Below are 16,275 nucleotides of genomic sequence, written 5' to 3' on the forward strand. Positions count from 1 at the left end.
GGTTCTCAAAACAAAGTTTGAATTATAGATGAGTACTGAACCAATCGAACAAAAAACGAGTTCCAAAAAATATAAAGAATCTGATCTTTATCAAATAAAGGAGAATCAACTTCATAGTATGAGATAGCATGGGAGACAAACAGACATATAACCAAACAATATGGAAAATTTATGGTAGGGTCAAGAGCCTGAAAGAACATCAAGATAGACCAGAAAAAATCATTATTTCAAGATATACCATTGACCAATGGTTGACCCACAAAATTTCAAACCAACAGCACAAAATTATGAAAAACAATGACATTGTTCGAACAGTCATAGACACTTTTAGAACAGCCTAAAGTCACAATGAGGAATACCGTTTACATCATTAAAGCTCCAACATTTCTTGAGGAAAGCCAAAACCCTTGATTGGCCAGACCTTGCTATGAATGCAATCCTGAATGTTGGTAGTCCATGCTCCTGAATGATAAACAATCAAATATACCTGATACATGAGCCAATCAACTTCACTTATGCTAGAAACGCACTTGCTGCTCTGTGAAACAGAGAGAACCGAAAAACAATAACAGAGATTCAAAGAATGATTTTCCGATGATGTATTCTTCTCCGTTTAGGAGGCAATTTATAATACATTACATACTGATTTTAGGATCAATTTAGATCCTAAAATCAAGGAATAAATTGCAAGATCAAGGAAATAATCCGTTTCCTACAATCACGTTAATCAATTTACAACCAGCTCATTACAAGCTTGCAAACACTCCCCCTCAAGTTGGTGCATAGATATCGGTCATGCCCAACTTGTCAATTATACCATGAAATGTCTTCCCTGATACTGCCTTCGTGAGCATATCAGCCAGCTGACTCTCAGATTGAATGACGGGGAATTATATGATTTTTGCATCGAGGTTCTCCTTGATGAAATGACGATCAACTTCAACATGTTTAGTGCGATCATGTTGAATTAGATTCTGTGCAATGGCGATGGTTGCCTTGTTATCACAGTGGAGATTCATCGGTTTGGAGTATTCAATCCCTAAATCCCTCAGTATATTCTTTATCCATAACAACTCGCATACACCATGAGCCATGCTTCAAAATTCAACTTCAGCACTTGATCTTGATACTACCTTCTGTTTTTTGCTTTTCCAAGTGACCAGATTCTCTTCCACAAAAGTGAAGTAACCTGACGTGGATCTTCTGGTTGTCTGATCACCTGCCCAATCAGAATATGTATATCCTTCAATATTAGAGATACTATTTTTTGAGAATAACAAACCTTTTCCTGGAGCACTCTTTAAGTATCTCAAGATCCGATAGACTGCTTCCATATGTTCTTCACTTGGTGCATGCATGAACTGACTCACAACGCTTACTGCATATGCTACATCGGGCCTTGTGTGTGATAGGTAGATTAATCTTCCAACTAATCGTTGATAACGCCCTTTGTCTGTTGGGATTTGATCTGGAAGAATTCCGAGTTTATGATGCATTTCCATGGGCGTCTCTATTGGTTTACAGTGAAGCATTCCGGTTTCGGTTAGAAGATCCAACACATATTTTCGCTGTGAAAGGAAGACTCCATGTTTCAATCTTGCAACCTCAATTCCCAAAAAATATTTAAGTTGTCCGAGATCCTCCATTTCGAATTTAGTGGCTAAATACTCCTGTAAAGCTTGCATTTCACCCAGGTCATCTCCTGTCACGACCATATCATCAACATATACAATTAAAGTTGTTACCTTTCCTTCTTTGTGTTTTATAAACAAAGTATGATCTGAGTTACTTTGTTTATAACCAAACTCCTTCATTGTAGCCGAGAATCTCCCAAACCATGCTCTAGGTGACTGTTTCAGCCCATACAATGACTTCTTCAATTTACAGACTTCACCTTGACACAAAGAACCACTTTTTACGCCGGGTGGTAGCTCCATGTAGACTTCTTCTTCTAAGTCTCCATTGAGGAAGGCATTTTTAACGTCAAATTGTTGCAGAGGCCAGTCTCGATTTGCTGCTATAGATATAAGAATGCGAATTGTATTGATCTTAGCTACTGGTGCAAAAGTATCCTGATAGTCTATCCCATACCTTTGCGTATATCCCTTTGCAACTAGCTGAGCTTTATATCTGTCAATACTTCCATCCGGTTTGAGTTTCAATGTGAACACCCATCGACATCCAATTGTTGTTACTCCTTTAGGTTGGGGAACAAGTTCCCAAGTGGCATTTTTTGTAGAGCCTCCATCTCTTCGTTCATCGCTTTTTTCCATTTTGGATCAGCTAATGCATCCTACACATTACTAGGAATAAAAACCCTGGATAATTAATAAACAATAAATGCATACGATTTAGTCAACCTATGGGAGGACACATAGTTATTGATTGAGTATTTGGTCTTGGCTTCAAGATCAGGTTCATACTGTTTTTTTGGAACTCCCCTATTCAATCTTTGTGGATATCTAGGGGGTATGTTTTCTGTAGGAAGACATGTTTCATTAGACTCATCAAACACAGGATTCGTATTTACCTGAGGAGGAACATTCCGGGTTGATTCTTCAGTTGTTGATGCAGACGGGGGCAACTCTGGGGGTTCTTCAGGAGAAATTATTGAATCACAATCTTGTTGCACATCATGACACTTGAAAAATTCATTCACCGCTTCTAACTCAAAAAACCCAGCACCTCCGTTAGTTTCTTGTAGAATATTCTCTTCATTTGAACTCTCCCCCTGAAGAGATGCCCAAGAAACTCCCCCTGAATAATAAGGTATTGATTCATGGAAGGAGACATCTAGAGTCACATGGAGCTTGTTGGTGTGTGGATCATAACACCGTTATGCTTTTTGAAATTCAGAGTAGCCAACAAATACACATAGCTTGGCACATGGATCAAGTTTATTTCGCAAGATCTTTGGGATATGAACATAAGCGGTACACCCAAAAATTCAGGATTCAAGATTCGGAAGATGGGGAATTGAAATCAGGGATTGCAACTTGCGTAGAGGAGTGTGAAAATCAAGTACTCTAGAAGGTGTTCGATTGATGAGGTAGGCAGCAGATGTAACAGCTTCGTCCCAATAAAATTGAGGCATGTTCATGCCAAAGAGAGAGGCACGCACTACTTCCAAAAGTTGTCTATTCTTTCTTTCTGCCAATCCATTCTGTTAGGGAGTATAGGTGCAAGAGGTCTGATGACGAATTCCATAAGAGGTCAGAAAATTTTCGAGAGAAGCATTAACAAACTCAGTACCATTGTCAGATTGCAAAACACGAATCTACTTTTGGTATTAAGTATGTATCATTGTATGGAAAATCTAAAATGCTAGACACACATCACTCTTTTGTATAAGCAGAGATACCCAAGTCATTCTAGTGCATTCATCAATAAATGTCACAAAGTAACGAACTCTAGAAATAGAGGGAACCTTGGCTGGACCCAAACATCGGAATGAATAAACTCAAAAGGTTCGAAACTTTTATTCAAACTCGGTAAATAAGCAATACGGTGGCTCTTAGCCAATTCACATGTGTCACAATGAAAATGCACATCATTCAAACCTGAAAAAATTTGAGGTCGCAATTTCTTAAGATAATCAAAGGAAAGGTGGCCTAATCGTCGGTGCCATAACCATACAGTTGTTTGAGCATTATCTTCACTGCTAGCTTGATTTGTCTGACTGATTTTTGATCCCCCGTTCTTTGTCAACTCCAAATAGAAGAGTTTGCCCCGTCTAACGCCATAACCAAGAATCTTCCGGGTTAGAATGTTCTGAAAGACACAAAATGAGGGCCAAAAAGTTACAATACAAGCAAGAGTGGAAGTAATTTGGCTAACAGACAAAAGGTTATATTCAAGAGAGGGAACCACAAGGACAATGTCTAATGTAAGATTATTGGATAATATAACAGATCATTCCCCAATAATAGGAGAGGTACTACCATTGGTTGTTGAAATAACAAATTATGGAGAAGGTAAGATAGATTGTAACTGACTGGGATCCCTTGTCATGTGATCGGATGCACCTGTATCAATAATCCAAGATCTATTCTTAAAATGTACAGAAAATACTAATGCATTATCGAAAATACCTGGATGGGCAACATTTGTCGTAGGTAGCTCTTGATTATCTTCCATGGATGTCACCATAGCTTTCCCAACAATCTTTTTACGGGGTTTTTTTGAGAAATCCCACTACTCCGGATAGCCAATGATCTCATAACACCGTTGTTGTGAATGTCCTTTTTATCCGCAATGAGTACATACACGGTTGTTACCTTTGCCAGAGGATTGAGGGTTCTGACTGCTTGATGATCCTTGTCGGTATTGGTTGACCAACATCGCCGAGTTTTCTGAGACTGGACGATACTCCCCATTGTCTGTCTCTGTTGATATTCGCGTCTGACATATGCATATATACTCTCCAAATCAAGTTTGGGGTCTTTTCGCAAAATTTCTCCACGAACTTGATCAAACTTGGAGTCAAGCCCACTGAGAAAAATATGAACCCGAAGCCTAACCATTGCAGAGTGCAACTGGATTAGCCCTTCGACTGTTCCTTCCAGAGATATAGTTCTATGATCAATCTCCTGGAAAATAGCAACCAGTTCATTGTAGTACGTGGATAACGGTCTACCATTTTGTTTGGTAGAAAAATATCTCTGGTTCAGCTCAAATATACAAGTTTCATCTGATCCATCATAGAACGTTTTTTATACTGCTTCCCATATCTCCTTGGCAGTGGAGAGGAGAATAAATCGTTGCATGAGCAATGGACTCATGGAGTCAATAAGCCAACTTTTGACTCTTTGATTTTCAGTAATCCATGCTCCAAGATTAGCATTGCCAAATGCTGGTTTTTTTGTTTCGCCGATGAGGTATCCAGCTTTGTTGCGTGCACCAATTCGCATCTCCAAGAGTTGGGACCATAATGAATAATTGGTTTCATCGAAGATAATTCCAGTTGGAAATGCAGAATTGTCTTGGTGGACTATAATCTGTGGTGATGGGATAAGTTCGGTGGATGCGTCTATAGTGGTGGCCATCGATCTGGAATTTTGGTCCGGTCTTGTCTAATCCGGTCCGGTTCGGTTCAGTTTGGTCCGGTTCAGTTCAATTTGGTCCGGTTCAATACGATCTGGTCTGGTTCAATTCTGGTCCGGTCCAGTGCTGGTCCGATTCGATTGACCCACCGGTTTGGGTCAGTTCGGTCGACAGAAAAATAAAGGAACAGTAGTTCCTAGGTTTCAAAAAAATACCTTTCTTCTTCGGCAGCGGCAACAGAGCTTCGGCTTCCCTCGGCAACGACGGTGGTTGGCAGCGACAACGGGGTGGTGGTGTCGTCGTCGGCGCTCGTCAGCGACGTGATTTCGGCTACAGGACCGTCGTCGCAGAACTCTGTTCTCTTTCGGCAAGTCGGCTTCCCTCGGCGACAGTGGTGATCGGCGGCAATAACGGGTAGGTGGAACGGTCGTCGGCGGTCGTCTTCGGTGATCGTCGTCGGTCGTCGGCGACGTTCTTTTGGCTACGGGACAGCCGGAATACGGAGTTGCCGAAAAAACAGAGTTCTGAGTTCCCGACTTCCTCCTTCGGCGATTAAAGTAGCTCCGACTTTCGGCGACGAAAAAGAGAGGATAATTCTCCTACTTTGATACCATGTGAAACAGAGAGAACCGAAAAACAATAACAGAGATTCAAAGAATGATTTTCCGATGATGTATTCTTCTCCGTTTAGGAGGCAATTTATAATACATTACATACTGATTTTAGGATCAATTTAGATCCTAAAATCAAGGAATAAATTACAAGATCAAGGAAACAATCCGTTTCCTACAATCACGTTAATCAATTTACAACTAGCTCATTAAAAGCTTGCAAACATGCTCATTCCAAAAATAAACTCTACCATGAAGCTTATGTAGGCCCCACTTATATGGATTAAGAAAGACTGGGGGTCCCTCTAGAGATAACATGTTGCATAGACAAATTTCCACCTTTGTTAGGTTCCATGTTGCTGTTAGTTCTATAATAGTGCATATTGCCAAGAAAGCAGCAAATGACAAACCTAAGAAAGAATAGTGTGCTCACCACCAGAAATCGATTACACTTCTTTGTATGGGTAGTAACTAGAATGTGCTCTCAGCATTGCTAGAGTATGAATTACTGCCATAAAATAAGAAGCAAGAAATCCCCAAGATAAGTAGCAATGTGATGAAAATAGTGCCTTACTCATAATCCAGTTCACTTTTGATATATATTATTCAAGAACAAAAGTTTGCTTCCTCGAGTAATTCCAGTATCTCCAAAACTTAAGATCACTGGCCAAAAATTGTGGGAAAATGGCAACTGGTAGTGAAGTAATGAGCTTTTATGTGCACCAGCTATTGCTACTAGATTCATATCATCAGAGTATCCATCATCCCAAAGTCCACTAACCAAGGCATATAGGTCATTTCTAAATTATCTGCATGCATCATCATGTATCTTCCACACAAAAAGAATGTTTTTCCACCAGTAGCAAATCCCATAGAACAAGGCATAAGATATTCATAAATACACTAACTCCCCAAACTCTCAGAAGGCAAACAAAGAAGATATCCAGTTTGAATAAACATCTCTAGATTTTTCTCCATCTTTGTTGTAAGGGCTCCTGATCCTGGATGCGACAGACATCGTCATCCAGAAATAAAACATATTTGCTGTCTTTAAGCATCCTCTCCACTAAAAATAACTGATTGTGAATTTTCTGACTGTAAGTTGTTGATAGCCCAGCTACAACAGTATTTGCATCCACAGTACCCTCATGATCAGAATTAATAGTGTGGTAGCATGGTAGGCTGTATCATCCACACTTTCAACTACAAAAAAATAATAATAATAAATAATAAAAATAAAAATAAAATCTTTGGTTCACCATATGGGGATGTTATCTGACATCTCTAGTTCTATAATTGTGTTCTCCAAATCCCTTTAAAGGCATAACGACAGACATTCTTGGTAAATTCAATTGACCTGAATATCGTGTCATAAGCGACAGCCATGGAAGAATAAAGCTCTCAGTGGCATCAGTGCTGCAGTGCGGAGATAGTCAACTTCAGGTTTTGAAAGTCTTGGAAGCCCTTGTGATTATTCCTGAGTATCCGAGCACCTTGCTTTCAAGCAACGCTTTAAAGCCTTAGTATGCCTTTCTCCCCCCTACTTATCATGCCATTCTTGGTTGGCACTGAGTTTTTGAGCAACAACAAAAGAATCTAGAAGTAACTAATCAACACAACAGGGAAAAGGAACTTTAAGAGGCGAGAAAACAGGGCAATCAAACTCCATCATCCACTTGATTTCAACTCAAAAAATCACTGACTGAAACACCTACAGTTGCGATAACAACTGGCACTCCTGCCTTTCTGTTTTTTTTTTTTTTTTTAATAAGCTCTACTACAGCTATGGATATGGCTCCTGCTGCTCTTTGAATCATACTCATCTAAAACTCTCATTCAGCATGTATTCAAAGACTAGAGGAATATGTTATTGGCTGAGTAGCTTTGGCAGTGCATGCTGCGTTCAGAATCGCAGAACAAGGCGACACCTGGCAGTTGTTGTCATTGCAATCATGATTTTGGGTTTTGATTTTGGAATTTTGAAGAAGACAAAAGCAGGATGAGCAAATTATCAAACTTTCGAAAACTAGTTTTCGCAGAGAGACGAACAAATGGCTGGAACTACAAAATTGAAGAACAATCAACAAAAAAAACAGAAGCAAATTATAGTACATCGTCTCTGCAAGTTGATGGTGTCAACTCACATATCGTAATGACCCTGCTCGGTTACCATGTTGGAGTTTATAGGAGGAGAAGAGTGGGAGAGATTAGGGTTTTCTAACCCCTGTATTTATAATATAAATAATTATCAAAATTACATCCATGTCCCTAGGAATCTAGTTTTTAAGGTAAAATAGTTTCCAAGAAAATAAGTAAAAACAAAAATATATATCTACCAACACATGGTTACCAGAAATAACACACATTCAACTTCTATGTTCTAGGCAGCCAAATCGATGCATACAAAATGTTTTTTTGCCATTCTACATGACAAGTATTCAAGCTCCAGTTACAAGTTGCACAACAAGGGGGAGATTCATTGACATGTGGAAAAGATGATCAAGTTCATGGTGTCAATTGTTGAGCTATTCAATGCAGCTGGCTTCCGGATCTCACTTATTGATGCACTCAATTAGCTACCAGTCTGTTAAATAATCGCCCGCTTCTCCATCCTCCGCTTCCAATGCCAAGACCATCTTCAACATCCTCCACTTCCAATGCCAAGACCATCTTCAAGTGTCGTCACCATAAATCAAGCCTTTTATCCAATGATCGTTGGCACTCGGAAAAAGTTCTGGAAAAAAATGTGGAATTCTCAACCCACGACCTAGTACTCTATCGCCTTTCCCACGGAAAGCTTACGCTGTATCTATAAAAATGATCTTTTATAACCTATACTACATAAAAGAGAACGTTCAACGCAGAATGCTAGCTGAGTTACCACAGAATTCAGAGGCACAACTAAAAATGAAGAGAGAAACTGAAGAAAAACTGAAGAGATCTGCACCTTAATATCATTATCAGCACCGCCAGTGGCAAGTAACCCTGTCAGAGAATGAAAGTCTAACGTTAAGACAGGTTTCGTGTCGTGCCAATTGATCTGAACTGTCCCTCCTCGCATCCTTCCGAGGTTAGAAGAGGCTTCAGAATTTACAAAGTAGGGTTTGGAAAATTTGTGCCAACGAAGACCTTAGGATTTTGGCGCCCTGCATATGGCGGGAAATGGGCAGGCGTACAAAGCATTCTGAACGAAGGCCCACTCGTTAGCGCGTGGACATTTTTTAACTCCAAAACGACGACCATTTATGCCCTCACCCAGAAAGAAATTATTAAACAAATAATTCAGTGTTTCACTTGTTTTTTTCATATTTGTTTCTCTATTTTCTATCCAAATTAAGAATAATAAGAAAGTTAATTTTTATCTATTTGAACCAATGTTATTAAAACCAACTGATTTTGGTCCAATCAGCTTAAACCGGATTCAACCATTGGTTGGACTAGGTCCAATCGGGTCATATTCTTATTTTCTATACAGATATTTATTTTGTTGAAGTTAGACATTAGGCGTGAGTCAATCGGTTGGTTAAATATAATTTTATATGTAGGTACTACATCATGGCTTTGAATCCTCTCTCTAATAAAAAATCTTTTCACCATTTATTTAAAAAAATGATTGGACAAGATCGAACTAATTGATCTAATTCAAGTTCAGACCAAACCAATCAACCAGGTATTTATGTTTTAAGCCAAAACAAAATTCTTTATGTGAGAATTGGGAAAGGATCTGGTTCATGTTCAATCAAGTTGGAGCAACTAGTCCAATACGATTCTAATAACATTGCTTAGAACTTTTTATAAATACAGAAAGCTCAAAATAATTTTCTTAAATCTAGCGTAAATACTAAAATATTTTGTTGAACAAAAAAAAATTATTTGCACTTTTTTATGGCAATTTCCTATTCTTATAATATAGCCATGAATTATAATTGTATCTCATTGCATGATTTTCATAGGGCCCATTATGAAAAGGTCATGTAAACATCTTACTCATTTAGGAATCTTGTTAAGATTACTCATTATTTTGTATATTATTATAAACAAAATAACCACATGTCAAACGTATTTTGGACCCAAATATATAATTATATATTTACTTTAAAATTAGCATGCTAATGTTATGTTTAGCTAAGATTATTTGATAATATTTGGTTTAAAGTATAAGTGTATTTGATACTTTACTAAGTTACTTGTAATTTCAGTTAGGTTGTGTTTGGCTTTGCTTCAATGTGCAACACTTTTATAAAGTACTTTCTAGAAAGGTACAAGCCTCAATAAAAGTTGCTTCAAAAAACAAAGGTTTGAAAAATACTTACAAAATTTATTATGTTATATTATTGAAGCTTAAAATCATGGATGACAAAACCACTATTAGGGAAACAAGGGGACAAAGTTATAGGCAAGTAAAAAGATCAATAAACTTATAGATCTAGCAATCTTACTTGCATACCACCACGGGGTGGTCTTATGTGGTGCAATCACATTAAAAACTTTTCGTTGATGTTGTGGCCTTAGTAGTTGGCTCTTGATTCCTCTCCTCCCTCTCTTGTTATTCTCTCCTGTGCCTATCCATGCATATTTTCTTTACTCAAAAACTTTGGTCGGTTCATTAACTGTTGTTATAATTTAATTTTGTGTGGAATGAATAGAAAAATATTTGATGAACACAAGTAGAGCAATTAATGTGGTTCAAAGAGCTCTCTTATGTCCATAGGGAACGATAGCTTTGTAAAATCTAGATTGTGAGTTTTATTTATATGAATGGAGTCTAAGTACACTTCTGCCCTTCATGGGGCTATTGCATATCATATAGTTGAAAATCATCCCCACTTTGGTCAAAAGCATTGGTGTTGACTTCCTCAAGCCACCTATTGAATTTTTTGAAAAAGATAAATACTCCACTAACTTGTTGTAATTTGAATACACGAGTCTCTAATTATAATAGAGGAAACAAGTATAATCCAATTACAATTAAACTACACTTGTCCTAGTTACACCCAAAGTTGAACACTAAAATATAAGTCCTAGAACAATTGAACAATTGAACATAAATAGAATGCTAACATAACTAAAACATCTTTAACTGAGACTCTTCTGTGAGACCCCCCTCCTGTGAAACTCATGTAAGACTCCACCATATTAATTGTGGCTCTATGAGAGGTCCTCCTGTGAAAGTCATGTAAGACTCTACCACATATCTCATATAACAGTCCCCCTCAAACTAGAGTTTATAACTTCAACTTGCAATAAAAAAAGATTTTTGGTCTTCAATTTTCTTTTGTTGAAAAAAATGGTCATGGATGCAAAAATTTCATCTTTTGTGCTTCCCCTTTCTTGAATATTTTGGTCACATAAAAATTACCACAACATGTGGAACAAAATACCTTTTATTTGTACTTCTTCTTCTTCCACTTCTCCTCCTCAAGTTGGGGATAAGAAAAACATAGAGACCCAACTTGGACAAAACACAATGTGGGAGAAGAAAATAACTCCTAGCTGTAAGACAAAGCTCCATACACTAGTCAAACCCATCATAGTCTAAAACACACTCTGCTGAATTTTAAGGGCAAAAAACAATTGCTCAACTTTAGGGCTTAACAAAGAGACTATTCACTTTTTAAGGGTAGCTCAAATACAAATCACCTATTGGGTGAACAACAAAAGACTTGACTCAAGCTGGATGTTGGGTACACTCCTATACTCTTAGGTAGTGGGTCTAGGCATTGCTATGTGTTGAATTTAAGATCCCTTTTCCAATATTTCGAGCAAGGGAAGAGGGAAAGAAAAAAGAGAAAAGAGGAAGAAAGCTCTTGGGTAGAGAGAAGAAGAAAAGAGGAACAAGGTGTGCACCAAGCAAAGAGAGAGAGATATACTCAAGAGAAAATTGTAAAACTTGATTAATTCTGAATTACAACACCTCTATTTATAGTAGAGGAAGTGATAGAGTCCTTATACAACTAGCCTTTAAATCTCCTAATTATATTTTAACTCTAACTCTCCAAGATAAGTCTATCATGAAAGGATAACACAATCTAATAGAGTTCTAATATAAGTTGAACTATAACTCTTCTTCAAGAACATGGATATAAGGGAGGAGGCCAGCTCGTGGCCTTATCCTTGTGGGTCCCATGTGATCTTCCAGCTCATATTGATAAGATTCCAGCTCATGGTATCTTTGTGGATCTCACTTGATCTTCAAGTCTTCTAACTCATTTCATTTTGTGCTTCTTATCTTCTTAACTCATGCTAGCTTGGGTAAGGACTCTTCTTAGCATGTCGTCATGGTGGGTCCCACCAGACCGTGCACCATGGTGGGTCGCACATTATAACACTCCCCCTCAAGCTGGGGGTGAGAAAACATCGTAGATGCCCAACTTGCTGCAGATGGTAGACTTAATCTTGTGAGTGACCGGCTTGGTGAGAATATCTGCAACTTGACTTTGTGATGATATATGTTTTAGAGATAAAATACATGCTTGGAACTTTTCTCGTATAAAATGGCAGTTCACTTCAATATGCTTTGTTCTTTCATGGAAGACTGGATTCGATGTAATGTGTATTGTTGGTGGGACCCACCATGAGGATGTGGGACACCAAGAAGAGTCCTCACCCAAGCACGCACGAGTTAAGGAATTAAGAAGCACAAACTGAATTGAGTTAGAAGACTTGAAGATCAAGTGGGACCCACAAATATCTCATGAGTTGGCAACCTTATTAAGATGAGCTGGAAGATCATGAGGGACCCACAAGGATAAGGCCACGAGCTGGCCTCCTCCCTTAATTCACGTGAATGAAGAAAGAGTTCTAGTTCAACTCATATTAGTCTTCTAGTAGATTGGTTTGAATAAACTTCTCTTAGAGAGTTAGAGTTGGAATGTAATTAGGATTGAAAGGCTAATTGTATAAGGACTCTACCTCTTCCTTTACTATAAATAGAGATGTTGTAATTCAGAATTAATCAATTTACACATCTCAATCTTGAGTCACTCTCTCTCTCTCTTTGCTTGGCGCAACCTCTCCTTTCTCTTTTATTTTTCCTTCTCTCTATCTGAGAGCTCTTCTTCCCTTTTCTTTTTTTTTCTTTTTTTTTTTCTCTTGCTCGGAATTATGGAAAAGCGATCCTAAATTCAACTGGTGATAAGTGGGTAATGCCTGTCATTCACAAGACGACAATAAAAGAACCAAGAGTACATATAAAAAAGTCTCAATGGACTTAAAAACACCCATATGTATATAAAGGTAAACCAACAGAAGCAACACAGAAGAGGTTGGCCCAAATGGGTATGTGAGAGTCAAATAAAGGATGGTAGGAGAAAGGTCATCAACAAAAAGGGGCAAGTGAGATATTTTCCTAATAATGTTGATCAATAACAACAACTCAAAAAGTTCGGCTTAAATTTGGCTTTTTCAATGCAACAGGATACTAACATGACCTTTGATTATTCCAATGCGAATATATCCTTAAATATAGATCAGATTGACATGAAATTTTCTTCTTATGAAACTAGAATTAAATAAATTTCATCCAATTATAATTTCACTTCATAAAATATACTTGTTTTGAGATAAATAATCTGATAGATTTTGGTATCTGTAATCTAGCCGAACTAAGTACTCTTTCTCCTTTTGCCAGCATGACCATCGACTCTTCCAAGATCAATATCTCCATATAAAAACTCAGATCGAGAATTGGTTGAATAGGTAAAAAAATAGACTTACAAATATTTCTTTTGATATATAATTCTCCATATAAAGTATTGTTCTTAATAGCATAAAATGGCTCGACAGTTGAAGCCTTCTACTGCTGCTCGTACCTCTCTTGCAATCTAAGTTTTGCTGCTTAAAATATTGATTTCTCTTTGTATAAAACTTTGATTGACAAAATTATTTTTTCGTTGGAAAGTAGAATCGAATATCTTTCTGTCAATATGCAATACAAAATATGAAAAGCTTAGTATAGAGGTTAAAACGCAAAGAAAATAATGGGTATAGGACTAAAAAGAGAAATAAAAGATAAATACGAACCTAAACTGCTAGAGATATTAGATCAGAAAAAGATCACACTATATTTTTGGGTTGACCAAGTCTAGTCACAGAACCTACTCCGATACCATGTTGAATTTATGGAAAAGAAAAATACTTCATTGACTTGATGTAATCAGAGTACATGATATTTATAATAAAGGAAATTAGTAGAGTCCAATTACAATTAAACTACCTTTGTCCCAATTACACCCAAACTCTAACACTTAAAGATAAATCCTAGCATAATTAAATAATTCAATATAAATATAAGACTAACATAACTAAAACACCTTTAAACTAAAACTCTTCGGTGAGACTTGTTTCCATAATAATTTTAACTCTGTAAGACTTCTTATTGTGTAAGACTCATCATGCCACCTCACGTGATCATGGTGGGTCCCACCAGCTCGTGTGATCATGGTGGGTCCATATCTTATAGGCTTGGGCCCATCTTCAACACACTTGGATATGTGGGCCTTCCTTGGTCGTGTGGGTTTGGGCCCATCTTCCAAAAAAAAATTCTCCATATGAAAATAGACTTTGATAAATTTCATCAAATTATAAAATTTCTTCATAAAATAAAATTAGTTTAGGAGAAATAATCCGATAGATTTTGGACTTTGTAATCTAGCCGAACTGAGTACCCTTTCTTCTTTGGCAAACATGACCATTAACCCTTGAGAAATTGATATCTCCCTCTAGAAAATTCAGATTGAGAATTGGTTTGATAAGCTAGCAAATAGGCTTAAAGATCTTTCTTTTGATATATATATCTCCATATAAAGTCTTGTTCATGATGACATAAAATGGCTTGAAAGTTGAAGCTTTATGCTAATGTTCTAACCTCTATTGGTTTCTTACCTTTGCTGCTTCAAATATCAGCTTCTCTATGTAGAAAACTTCGATTGCCAAAATTCTTTTTGTGTTGGAAAGTAAATTCAAAAATATTTCCGTAAATATATAATTTTAAATATGAAAAGTTCATTATGGAGGTGGGAATACCAAGAAAATAATGAGTATTGGGACAAGAAAGAAAGAAAAAAGATAGACTACGAACCTAAACTGCTAGAGATGATAGTTAGTAAAGGATCCCATTATCTTTGTGGGTTGACCGAGCCAACTCACAAAACTCTCTCTAATACCATATTGAATTTCTAGAAAGATAAATACTTTACTAACTTGTAATAATTTGAGTAAATAAGCCTCTTATTATAATAAAGGAAACAAGTAGATGCCAATTACAATTTAAATACCCTTGTCCCGGTTACACCCAAAGTTAAAAACTAAAAGATGAGTCCTAAAATTGAACAAATGAACATAAATAGATGAGTAACATAACTAAAACACCTTTAACTGAGACTCTTTTGTTAAGCTCCCTTGTCATGGATCGAGTCACCTGACGATCTCCTCTTGATTTCAGATTGTAATTGTTCTTAGGTGAAGCTTTGGATTTTTTGAACAACCTATGATTGAGAGATATCAAGCTTTCGAAGGAAGCTCTCACCTTGGACCTCGTTGGGAGAAAGAATTCGATCTCTGGCTAAACTATTGATCAATTGCTTATTCTCATTCAAGAACCCGTCATCCATATAAGAGAGGATTAGGGTTGACACATACAAGCAAAAGGCCAAGCAAAGGCCCACGAAATTAAAAGAAATTACATCTAAACCTGCTAATTGCATAAACTTGGAAATTACCTAATTTAACCCCTGTGTCTACTAATTACTCTAGATGCTATGGAGTCCATAACATCACCCCCTCTTGGAGAAAGAGCTTGTCCTCAAGCTCAAAGTTGGGATAGAGTGCACGGAATGCTTCTAATGGTTCCACGATGCTTCAATAGGGTTTGTCTCTGCCGAATGTACTAAAAGTTCCCATGAACCATGGACACGGTGAGCCTCCAAAACATGAGCTGGAGTGGGCAGAACATGACCATCCTCTAACAATGGCAATGGTGTGTGCAACATTGGCGAGTCACCCTTGAATGGCTTCAACAATGAGACATGGAATACATCATGAATCTTGGCGTCAAGGGGAAGTTTCAATCGATAAGCCACGTTGCCAACACGATCCAAAATCTAGAATGGTCTATAGAATTTTTGGGAAAGTTTGTGACATTTGGAGGCTGTAAGTGAACGATGTCGGTAAGGTTGAAGACGAAGCCAGACATAGTCCCTAGGAGCATAAGAGAGGTCACGATGACCCTTGTCATATGTGTGCTTCATCATAGCCTGAGCTTGCTATAAGTGAGCTTTGACCTGGTCGAGCATATGATCACGTTCCTCCAAAGCCTGGTCTAGAGCAGCCACGCGAGAAGAGCCTTCCACATAAGATAAGAGACGAGGGGAGTCACAACCATATACTACACTGAAAGGTGTAGTCCAGAGGGCTGTGTGGTATGAGGTATTGTAACAAAACTCTGCCCAGGCTAGCCAACGTACCATACTTTTGGGATTATCCCCCACGAAGCAACATAAATACATCTCCGGTTGACCACCTCCGTTTGCCCATCTGTCTGAGGGTGGTATGCCGAAGAGAAAGCCAATTTGGTGCCATGTAAATTGAATAGCTCCTTCCAAAATGTACTAGTGAACACTGC

At 37.7% G+C, this 16,275-nt stretch overlaps 1 protein-coding gene and 1 pseudogene across 1 annotated transcript in view; both read right to left on the reverse strand.

The window, feature by feature from the left end:
- LOC137950384 (chromatin assembly factor 1 subunit FAS2) overlaps positions 1–8,815 on the reverse strand; it is a 37,951-nt gene extending 29,136 nt beyond the window's left edge. Inside the window, exon 1 of the mRNA XM_068796827.1 lies at positions 8,602–8,815. Within this exon, the coding sequence (XP_068652928.1) occupies positions 8,602–8,715 (114 nt within the window). The 5' untranslated portion in view covers positions 8,716–8,815. The remainder of the gene's footprint in view (positions 1–8,601) is intronic.
- LOC137950111 (uncharacterized) lies at positions 181–7,027 on the reverse strand (annotated as a pseudogene).
- Positions 8,816–16,275: the final 7,460 nt, after the last annotated feature.

Source organism: Aristolochia californica, unplaced genomic scaffold (assembly GCF_029961685.1).
Source record: "Aristolochia californica isolate CCGP_79_NKW_82.1479 unplaced genomic scaffold, dmAriCali1.0.hap1 SCAF_14, whole genome shotgun sequence".
NCBI classification, from domain to species: domain Eukaryota; kingdom Viridiplantae; phylum Streptophyta; class Magnoliopsida; order Piperales; family Aristolochiaceae; genus Aristolochia; species Aristolochia californica.